Here is an 11,895-nt window from a genome sequence, read left to right as displayed (position 1 = left end):
GGGGGTCATGACGGGGTCATACGCACAAAAGAATAAATATTTACGTAAAACTAATGGGAAAAACTTCATTTGCAGGATGGACGGAACACGTTGTTGCCTCAGCTGTTTGTAGAATTATTTTTCTGAACTTCCAAAACACCTCCAGAGGAATGCGGTAAATTTTGAGTCACCCTGTATTAATTTAATTGGGTGGTACACGCCCATCCATCTTGAGGTGGAGGTTGGATCGAATTCAAATAGTAATTTGCTATATTGGCCTTAACGGGACAGGGCGCGGCTGGGGGTTATCAATTTTGATTACAGATGAAAAGTTTTGGAAAAAATTCATTTGTGGCCTGAACAGATCCAATTATCGCCCTTCCGCCTGCAATGTTGGGTAAATTAATCGTCCAGCTTTCGCCTGGACATGCCAACTAGTCATCTAACCGATCACGTAAATCTCGCTAAGTTATCGTTGTGGATGTGCTTTGAAACTGTTTGGATAGTTGGCTTGGACTGGGAGGATTTACTGCCATTTACCTTAAGCAGCAAAAAGCAAACATCCAGTGGCGGGGAGCGAATTTGTTCAAAATTCGCTCTCGAAATCAACCTTGGCAAAAAGTGGTTCACAATGGCCAGGACAGAAAAAGAAAGTAAAAATATGATTACTGATATAAAAAAAAAAATTTACATTATATGAATTGTAAATTGACAAATAAGTTACTGTTTACATATGTATTTTTAATAAATTTTGAATTTGAAGGGCCATAATTAGCACTCCACATTAATACCTCCAACAGACAATGCAGCATTCTTCCGGTTTGGCTTCGGCTCCAACACGAATAGATCGACACGATGGTACACGTACATAACCTAGTCAAGACACTAAGGTAAAATATGGACATTTTGCGGATGCTTTTTGGCACGAATCAAACGTTCGCTTAGCGGGTTTCCGGTTGCAAATACTTCTGGTTGGCGGCACCGTGCCAAATGTCGCATTGTGAAAAAACGATTTTACGAAAGATGTTTGTTATCAAACCGGTTTATAAATGTTTACAATGCGGCATATGGCTAAAAATAAATTAAGTCACAATTAAACCGGTGAATTATATATTCATGCCAAGGCTGGTAGTGGTGGAAATACAATTATTTTCCCTGTGGGCAAATTGGAAATCTATAAACGACTCTAGGTAATGTGGAGTCGAGTTTATTGAGCCGGTTTTTGTGTTGAAAATATTGTCGTTTTGCCCATTCAAACCAGTCGATATGGTTAGGAACATCAACAAGCTACACATTCGTTCAACGTTATAATTACTTTATCAACAACGCTGTGCACTTTTTTAATGGAGAAATTAATGTTTTGTAGGTTGTTTCGGATGGAAAGTGAACAAAAAACTCTTTAATCAAATGTCGCCAATGAATTTGATATATTTTTGAACCAGAAAAGTGTAGCGATTATTCCCGGTGCACAACAGGCACTTTTCCAGAATAATATCAGTGGCGTAGGCACACATTTTTTATTTTAGCCAGGCCAGTGACTAACCACAGGCATGCTTGAGGATAATTTTAAATAAAAAAGTCGGATGGCACTGACTCTTATTAAGGAATTAAGTTTCTCTCTAGCATCTGTTTTATTTAAACCAAATAAAGTATCTTGATTTTTTCCTGTAAGTCAAGCAGTTTTTGCGTAACAAAGTAAAATCGAGTTAAAAAAACTGAAAGAAAAATTTCACGTTTTCCAGTGTTTGTGACGAAATTGAGAAGAACTAGCTGAAAACTGCCAAGAAGTTGTACAAATTTTCGACAGTGTCATTCCCAAATGGCTCGATAGGACTTTAAAAGCGTTAAAATTGAAAATCCGTTAAAACTGAAAATTGATTGCCACGCATAATTTATCTAAACATGACATATATTTTATGATAAAATATACTTAAGGGAATTTAAACAATAAATTCACTTCATAAAGACACTTTGTAAATATAATCCCAATTTAGCACACTACAGAAGACGCCAGTGATTTTTCATCAACTTTCAACTTTCTATTCAGAGTCTATTCAATTTAACGCAAAGCTTAATTTGCTTCTGAATGTCAAGCAGTTTTTGCTCAAAAAACAAAATTTGAGTAAAATGGGTTTTAGTTAAAACTTTATGAAAATTTACCGTTTTCGAGTCTTTGATGTCGAATTTGAAGAAAATTGAACTACCAGACACTTCTCTAAGCGAATGTACCGCCACAAATTTTAGGCTTGCAAAGGGTTCAGCACGACTTTCAAAGCGCAACAACTGAAAAACCATGAAAAGTTCAGCAATTTATCGCGATGCATAATTCCATGCCATGCCATAGTAAATATGACACGCATTTTATTATAAAATATATTTTTTGGGCATTTAAGAAACAAATCGGATATTTGGTCAGTCAGTCAAGTAAGAGATTTAGAAAATACAGTTGAGTGCGGTTATAACGAACTTGAAAAATCAACTAAAACTGGTTCGTTATATCCGGAGTTCGCTATCAGCGAATAATAATACAAAAACACGTGACGTATTTTATTTCGTTATTTTTTCATAGAGTAGTAGAAGTTAGTAGGTATAACCAAAAAGAACACAAAAAGATAAACAGAACACAATTTGAACTCTACTTCATAAAGTCTGTAATTTTTGGTTGTACGTTTCTGCTGCAAAAATGGATGTTATTTATGTAGTTTTCAAGATCGCAAAATGACTCCCAGATATAGTTAGGAACTTCGCGTGATTGTAGAAAATTCCGAGTTTCGGACACTTTTTTTGTCATTTCAGAAAAACTAACCCAAAAAGTGATCGTTATATCCGGAAGTTACGGAAAAAATACGTTGGCTTTTATGGATGACGAATTAAAGGAGAAAAGTTCGTTTTAACGGAAAGTTCACTATAACCGAAGTAATTATAAGCGAACTTCACTGTATTTTCCTAATTTACTACGTTCAAAAAATTCTTAGTTTGCCCTCTACACCGTCCTAAATTTTTCAAACTGAGACGAAGAAGTTTTCCCGACGCGCTCTTTATGCAATTTTTTCTCTGATTGTTGGAAAAATTATTTATTTGCTTCGAGTTGAGTTACTAAAGTGCCGACTATTGAATTTTTGAGAGTTCCAAATATTCAGAACACTCAGGACACTCATTTGCAAACTAAACGCGTTTTCCTGAAGCAAGATTTTCACGATTTTGTTTTTTTCGTGATAAAAAAAACATTTCTAAGTGCGTTTTGAAGGGGTGGAACTTAAGTGATTTTTGCACTTGTTCTTTGAAAAATAATTTCCTAGTTTTAGGAGTTGCCAACTTTTGAATTTTCAGAAGTTGAAATAAACTACTCCAAAAATTTCAACATTTTTCCGTGTCAACACCTTTTTCAGAGTTTTGTCGCTCTCATTCAATTTTTCCTCTGGTTCCGTAGGCAAATCGCAAAATAAACTATGCCGAATGTTCTTTCTTCTTTCATTCTCCGGACATTTTTCGGAAATTAAAAAACCAAGTGTGTGCCATTATCCACCAAAATATGAAACATGGATATTGTATGCAAATATTACTTTCAGTTAACATTTAACGCTAATACAAACAGCAAAATAAAAAACAGACTTAAAAAATGAGCAAAATGCATCAAAATTAAGAAAATGTGAGTCGTAAATGAACAGATTGTGAAGAGAACAAAGTTAATTAATCCATCAATAGTGTGACTAATACAGCGTTGCACCGTTTTGCATCGGCTACTAAACCGCTCAAATCGAATTTACTACCATTCCGCACCCCAATACAAAGAAACAATTGCGGCCCGCAACGCAACCGAAACACATACGATCAATTCGTTCCAGAGGCTTCCACGTTCTGTTTAATCCAGCATTTTCCCAAAAAGAATCGATATTTATGGGTAAAAACCCAATCAATTGGCACCACTGCACTGACACTGCTAACGTTAATCGGACGTCACACACTTTTCTCACCCACGATGCTCGCTTGTCTTTGCCGAACAAATGAGCATCTAACCCAGCACAAGTCAAGTGGGTTCGCTTCGTGACACAATGCAGTCAACAATCATAGTTATCCACGGCAATCCGCGATGGTAGATCGCGTGCCGCGAAGAGGGCCGATAACAACCGAATGAAAAACACGTGATATGGGTCTGGGTATGATGGATTTTCCCATTCATGGACTGAGTGGGGAAAAGTGATGGTAATTCGGGGGCCTGTTTGGGGACAATTTCGCTTTTTTGCAAGCTTTCGAGCCCCTAAATCAAGCGACTGCACCAAAATCCCTTCTCGAGCGCCTCTTAAAACCCATTCACACCTCGTTATGGCAGATAGTCGCTTTAAGTGGCTTCTCATCAGATTTCAGATAGAGCGCCAAGGGCCCTTTGTCGAGAGCCCTTTAATCTACTTTAGGTTCTAACTTATGTCATTCGGGTGAAACAACTGGAAGGAAAGGCGTCAATATTTTCGTCCATCATCAGTCAACAATAACGCTTACGAAGAGTGCGGATTCCTCATTTAGATATCGATTAGCCGGTCCGCATTTAATATTTAGTTTTTTTAGACGAGACATTTTAGAGGAGACGAGAGCGCGTCAAACTAATGAGCCGGAAAGGGCCAGCTTCATTATTCAGCAGTGGCTCTTTAAGTTTGGAACTTATCGATTCGCTTTTTGCGTCAACGCCAATTTCAATTGAAGATACTTTATTAATTGTTTCTTGATTGTTTGCTCAAATCCGCTTAAGCAACTGCAATTTGTAGTTTCGCTCAAGGCCCAAGAGGGCGGTGTTATACCGCAATGACGCACAGAGCGGCAACCACCAACACATTGTTACCCAGGGCAACTCGAAATTTTTACATTTTACAAGAGCCACAAAAATTACAAAAAATACCAGCATATCAATTCAAAAAAATGTTGATGAAAAAGTTGGATGAACTTGGTTGCTTCATTAAAATAAGAGTTTACTTTAGATTAAATTTACAGAGAATTTCATTAAAATCCATCATATGGTGTACGTCACGGGACGCTCGACAGAAGTGATAACTTCATATATTTAATAAAACCATAAAATATTGAACTTGTTTAACGCATGATGGCAATACTAATTTTATTTTATAATTTTAATAGCCTTGTTASTCTAATACTTTATAAATGGATCAGGAATAGGTAAAATTTAATGTAATTTCCTTTTGAATGTAAAATATCTTTTTTATTTGCAACATTTAACATTMTTTARCGAGATGTTGTACATATTGCTCTTCTTGGGTTTGTGTAAACTGTTCTTCTTGAGTTTCTGTATTTTTTAGCCGTAATTTCTTATTTTCTTTGTAAAATCTTTGCCGTTCAGCACTAGTTCGTGGTTGATGAAAGCTACTTTGAGTTGATCTATTACTTAATGCCCATAAAAGGGCTCCGCCTTATTCCAGCCCAATGTTACATAAAACGATTTAAAACCGATCAACTGGAAGAGTTGGAGCAATGCTAGGCCACCTCGATCACCAGATCTAAGTACTCGGTACTTTTAACTGGCGTAACCCCGCCTATTCTTTATATACGAAAATCTGTGCATAGCAGTACACAAATTGAGAATATTCTGCATGAAAACGAATCGAGCGAGATTAATTACATTTATACCCAATCAACGAGCCAACCAAAGTTGAAATCTTAGTTACTATTTCTGAGCGTATTTACATTTAAAAAATAAGAGGCTTGACATTCAGTTAAAATAATCCTCAGCTGGAGATAAAAAAGAACTTAAGTCAATCGGGAATTTTGTATAGTATGATTTTATAGAACAAATGCATGCAACAGTGACATTCAATTGCTGAGAATGGGAATATTTGCAAAATTCCACAAGCGGCATCCTTCGCTTTCCATTAGCGGCATTCGTCAAAGGAAAAGTGCCCTCAAACGCCCGGCGAATGGAACACGAATACTAAAAAGGAATTTTCTTTGGCGAATTTTTTTTAAGTTCAAACCTTCATGATTCGCTTTAGGATTATAGTAAAAGAGCAAAACCTTGTTCAATATCAGACGTTCAAAGATTTCAAGTCAAATTAGAAGTGATAACTTTGTGGTGTTTCGATTTGAGGGTCAGTGATAACTTGCATAGAATCCACTTGAAATAAATTTGTTCTATTTGTAAAATCAGATCTAAAACTTCTTGAATTCAAGCATTTTTGATTATTTCGCTTCCGAGAAACATGCAAAACGGGACGAAAAACATGAAATTTTGCAATAATCTTGCGCAACCCTTGCACAAAACGACGATAATTTTTCATGGGAAAGTTCATAAACAACAGAAGACTGTATTTGTATGTATTTTTTCTACATAACCCCCCTCCCCCCTGAATTTAAAGCTGGATCCTCCCCTGTTTCTACGCAATAAAAGAAAAAATGTACAAAGTAATACAGGAGTCTCGATGAAAACCATGAAAGTTTCGAAATATTGCGAAGATTTTGAGTTTGGAAACAATTAATTTGAAAAAACATTTTTTAAATTAAAGCGCTTTACGACAGATCTATCGGAAACGAAATCGACCGGATGACTAAATGAAGATGAAAAGTTTGGGGAAGTATGGCAAAGTATGGGGAAATATGAGGAACCATTCGCATATACTTCCCCCTGAAAAAGTATGTGAAAATTTGCCACTCACAAGTGTTTCACTAGTACTCACCCTCCGGCACCAACAAGTATCATCTGCATGTCTCATTAGTAGGCCTTTTAAGTCCTCAGCAACCAAAATCGTGTTATTTTAAACGGGTTACAGTCAATTTGAGCACTTGCTGATCGGGACACTGTTTGTTCGGCACCATTTTCACCTTTAGAGTCATTTCAATCTGGTGCACTGGTAAAGTGACGCACTTTCAAAGTTCCATAGTGTTGACGGAATGACAACCTACATATCGAAAAATCAAGAGAGGCGTGTTCAACACACCTTCTGATTGGTTAGAGGCTTTTGACTCAGATCAAATACCAGCCAATCCGAAGGCAATAAGTCTTCGCTGCATGCCAACTGAGAATGTAACAACCATGTGTCAATGTGTCAACTATGTCAACAGTCGTAAATCGAGCGACGTCGTCGGCACGGTGCCTTTGATCTTGATAGGACCAGACTGTGCCGATAACCTTAAATTACCGGTTGTGGAATGGTCGTTACCGGCGGTAATTTTCCTCTGTGTGTTTGTGGGACAATGATTGTTTCCTTTCCCGTTTGAAGATAACATGACTGGTCGATGCAATGCGTTAGTAGAACATGCGACGCCGCCCGCAATGTTATTAAACACCCTCATCGAATTAGCAGGCTGAAAAGCCGAAAATTGTCATTTTCATATATACGCAATTTAATTAGGCAGCTTTGTGCAACGTGCAATTGACCTAAAGCAGCTAATTATTGTCCTGCAATTGTCTCTAATTTATTCGGGTGCAATTTCAACTAAACATACGGATTCGCATGCAGCAGGTGCAGCGACATTGGCTGTTTTATAGGCGTGCGATGTCTGCATGAAACAGCCGATCCAGCGCAGTCTGGATGTGACATTAACACGATGTGTTAAATATGTTGTCGTCGGCGGGCTGCCGTTATGTATTTTCTTTTAATATTTACTGCGTCGAAGCTATCAATCACAAAGTCGCAAAACATCCGCAAACATAGATCACTTTGAGCAATAAAGGCAGACAATCGCGTTCAAATTTGGCATTTTATGACATTTTGAGACAAATTTATACCCAAAAATTCTGTTTGTGTCTCTGGACAACAAGAGTCAATCATACTCACTTGGAAAAATTAATAATTTGTAACAAGTTGGAACGTAGCAACCCGCAGTACATCTTGCATCTCCCACAGAATCCTATGTGTGCAAGTGAGATAACTGAGGATACTGATAATCAGCTACGTTCCCGAATGGAACGCTCAGTTCTAATAAATTGACTAGAATCAGAGTGACTCGAAGCGACAACACTGCTCAGGTGCTCAGACATGCTAAAACCTCCGCTAATGCGAGSTAATAACCMGAAAATCACCRGTTTTTCATAAGAGACAAGCTAAATTATGAACTGGTCATTAAATTTCCACAACGGATATCTGCAAGCCTTGACATGGAAAAAAAACGTTAAACCACCCTGTATATTCCCTCTTATTCGTCTGGGTCCTGCTTAATGTCAAAGAGTCCCGATTTGAGCCAATCGCGTTTATTTTCCCCTGACAAAACTATTTGTGTTACAGAGATGTTTTGAAAGGTGGCAAACAGGCTCGTCTGATTAATCGGCACTTCGTCATTTTTATGGAAAACAGCCGCTTTGATGCCGAAATTGACCTGCTGTTAGTGTAAACTTTTATTGTAATGGAAAAACAGCCACAATTTAAAGAACATTCGGAAGCAATGCAAGCGGCCAGCAGTAGAGAAGACTTGACAACCGGATAATTCGCACTGTTTGACTAAGAGCGATTTGTTTATTGCCATTTAAATGCGAAAACATGTTCACATGTTCAGTAGCCTTTCATCTCAATAATAAAAACAATCAAATTTGCCAGTGGGACTCGAACGCTTTTGGCAGAACAGACCAAATAAACAGTGGGGATTTATGTGACAAAACTAGCATTTTCCACGTGTGTATGCCACTGGTGTAAATAGCACGTTATTTCCTTCAATCAGTTCAGTCGAAATATGTACAGGGTGCATACAATAAGAGAAAGAAACGAGGGGGAACAATTGAAATTCCCGAGCACGATCTAGAGCTCTTTGCCACTTATTTTAACGGCGATTTTATGGGCATTTAAAAGATATTTGAGAACCGCATGACGTCAAAGCGCTGGCTCAACAGCCGATTACGATTTTGGTGGCCCACTTTCATTTTTTTCACTGTCAGTTTGCGCTCCAATAAAACCTGTTGGCTTCTTGCATTTTTATTCAATTAACTTTATATTTGCGACAGTTCTATTCTAAGAATCCGATAGATTCTAACAAGAAGACGGTTGTTAGCTGATTCTAAGGAAACGATTTAGGAAAATTATGATTAGTGAAACAAAGTATTTTTATAGCAAACTTGATTTCGACACTAGACTAGGTTGTGGTTGAAGATGGTCTATTTTCGAAACTTTCCCACTTATTTTAAGTGCGATTAGTTGATTTCAGTTTTTAGAGGATTAAGCCATAATTTTTTTTTTAGAAGTGTTTTGGGTATTTTTTCCGAAGCAGCTCAAGCGGGAGTTTTGAAGAATCTCCCCTGGATACTTTTTGATTAGCCCAATAATTTACATTAAACGAAAACGTTATTTTCGATTGAAAGGCTCAATTTTGAGAAAAAAAGGAAAGTTGGGAAAAATCCACAGAAGAGCTTTTTTACTCAATTTTCAGTTTTACAACCAAAGATCGTCCTTGGTGGATAGGAAATTCCTCATGTTATAAAAAAGAGCGGTAGCGATTCAGATACAACCGAAGCTGTTTGTATTTTTTCGGATCTGAAGAAGTTTACCTCTTTTTTGTGTTTTCCAGTAAAACAAATTATGCCTCACAGGGTTTGTGATCCTGTGATCCTTATTCAGGATTTTGAATATATTTTTTTAGAAGCTTTTAATAAAAGATCGTTCCTTTGCAACCTATTTCTAAATCATCTTATTGACCAAGGACACCTTACTCATTTTCAGGGCTGTAGTAAACATTCAATAAAAAAAATTGCGAATATTGTCCTCAGCAGAAACCCAAAAAACGAAAATTGCAAACTTTTGCCCAATAAATAAGAAACAAGTACGAATATCAAAATAACAACATTATTCACACAACTTTACTGACCGTTTACCAATGTTAAAGCTCGGGTTTGCATTACTTTAAAATGCACTTTTTTTTGAAAAATTTACATTTCCTTCAGGTAGTGAACTTGTGAACTTGTTATCCAAAACTGACGAACAATTCGAAAAAATCAGCCAATCAACAAAATGATTAGTGAATATAATCCATACTAACGCCCTCGTAAAGGAAAATCAACTTGACCAGGGGTGACACAAGAGCGCCACTGTTGACCTTTTGAGAAATATTCTTCTCCAAGCAAAAAAACGAGAACTCAACAACAGCTGCACAGCCCAATGTTTGGGCCTTCGATATGAACAAACCACCGGAAAATCACCAGTTGAGTGTTCCTGAAAAAATCTTCGGTCGGACTGTGAGAGGACGCAAGTTCATCCATTAGAGGAGCAAAAGCAACTGATGTTTCCCGAGAGCGAAGCAACCAACAGTTGGGTAGAAAACCAACTCAAACTTTGCCTCAAATTCTCAACTTTTCGTTATGATTATGGCAATAATTGTACGGAAATGAGCAAACTGGCATCGCAAACTACCTGTTTCGAAAGAATCGCTTTGGCAGCGAAGCTCTAGACGTGTTTTATGCTCGAAAACACTGACCCCCAGACCGTCTTTCTCCTTTCGCGATTACTCAATCCGATTCCCCGCCAAAATATTGTCGCCACTTAATTATTATGTCACTCTAATTTTAGTCACGCCACGGCCTGGAAAAATCACTTAAGGTACAACCACCCGGCACTCGTGTCCATTAATATCGCCTTCCTGCTTCGGAAGATTGATAAAGCGGTTGAGCGAAAAGAGTTCATTTATCTTGGGAGAAAGCCGTGGAACATACATGGGGGATGATCAAACAGTTGAAGCTGTTTCCAGAATCTCAAGGAGTTCTAGCTTTAGGGGAAAGAGCCAGTAAGGGACTCACTTTAGTGCCGACCATCAGCCGAAGACACGCACAACATAACCTGATCTCGGAAGCCCGATGAATCGGGATGCTGCTGGTGCACGTGAGTGGCGCCGCGCCGCAAACAGACGCCAAGCTAGACTGGCGACGTCGACGCCGGGATCTCGCAACGGACAGGCACAAGAAGAGGGGCACATGCAATCTGCAAGTTGACTACTTTTTTGCTTATTTCAGATCAGCCAGCTTTTAAGCCAATTAACACACAGGATCAGGGGGAACTGTGCAAGTTTGCAATGGGACTTTTAAATGAAACACTCTGTATATAGGGTGATTCAAAATTGGCGTCATTCCTCTGGGGGTGTTGTCTGGCCGTGTTATAAGAGTACAGAAAAACTAGCAAAAGAAATTCATTGTTATTAAAAACTGAGAAATTTGCAAAAAACTATATCAGAAATTCGGCAGCAATGTTTTACAAGGTAATCTGCCTAATTGACTTTGCGCAAATACCGGTTGCTTCGTCATTATTTAAAATTCCGGTAACCATGGATAAATAGAGAGTGACAATAGGATAGACAAGGATAAACAGCAAATTCAACAGGAATCGTTGAATGACGGACCCTATTTCGAAATGTCAACCTGTTCTCATAACCTCGAATTCTGTGGGGCTTGGTGTTTACATAAATAATCCATACAACACCAAACATTTGAATGGTTAACTCCAAACAATGTTGATGAATCATCAGGAATAGAAAATCTAATTAAGAAACTGGCATTCAACATGCCTTAAAGGCAGATGAATCACTTGAGGACAATGTTGGCACCAGTAATCAAAATTAATCCAATCGCGACTGAAATGTCTAATTTCGCTCGAAACATACGAACGATTTAATTGGCGCATCATCGCAATCAAACAACCAAAACCCGAATTGAAAGATTAATACAACATAATTGGCCAAACAAATAACATCTTTATAAACATTAGATTGGCGGCCGGCCAATGAAAGCCCCATTGATAATGTTTCGTGACTGATTTGCGCCGTTTGCGAGTGTTCAGTGGAAAAATGCGATTTTGTGTATTGTTTCAGAGGAAACGTACTCGTAATGTGGAACAACCATAACTGAACATGTTTGGGCATATCAAGTAGGTCAAAGGAATAGAAGAGGAAAAAAACAACAATTCCTTGGCATCCCATCAGGGGCGGATCCAGCTTTAAATTCAA

At 37.9% G+C, this 11,895-nt stretch overlaps 1 protein-coding gene across 5 annotated transcripts in view; it reads right to left on the bottom strand.

The window, feature by feature from the left end:
* The window catches only part of LOC109539444 (potassium voltage-gated channel protein Shaker), a 71,458-nt gene that overhangs the window by 34,167 nt on the left and 25,396 nt on the right, over positions 1–11,895 (bottom strand). Inside the window, exon 1 of one of the 5 annotated variants that reach the window (XM_019907187.2) lies at positions 6,657–6,888. The exons of the other annotated variants lie outside the window; for them this stretch is intronic. Within the exon in view, the coding sequence (XP_019762746.1) occupies positions 6,657–6,685 (29 nt within the window). The 5' untranslated portion in view covers positions 6,686–6,888. Of the gene's footprint in view, positions 1–6,656; positions 6,889–11,895 lie in introns of those variants that run through there. 5 annotated transcript variants of the gene reach the window in all.

Source organism: Dendroctonus ponderosae, unplaced genomic scaffold, assembly GCF_020466585.1.
Source record: "Dendroctonus ponderosae isolate FM_Combo_2020 unplaced genomic scaffold, Dpon_F_20191213v2 Dpon_F_20191213_8, whole genome shotgun sequence".
NCBI classification, from domain to species: Eukaryota; Metazoa; Arthropoda; class Insecta; order Coleoptera; family Curculionidae; genus Dendroctonus; species Dendroctonus ponderosae.
The sequence above is the reverse complement of the archived record's forward strand: the minus strand, read 5'-3'. Positions and strand labels throughout refer to the sequence as shown.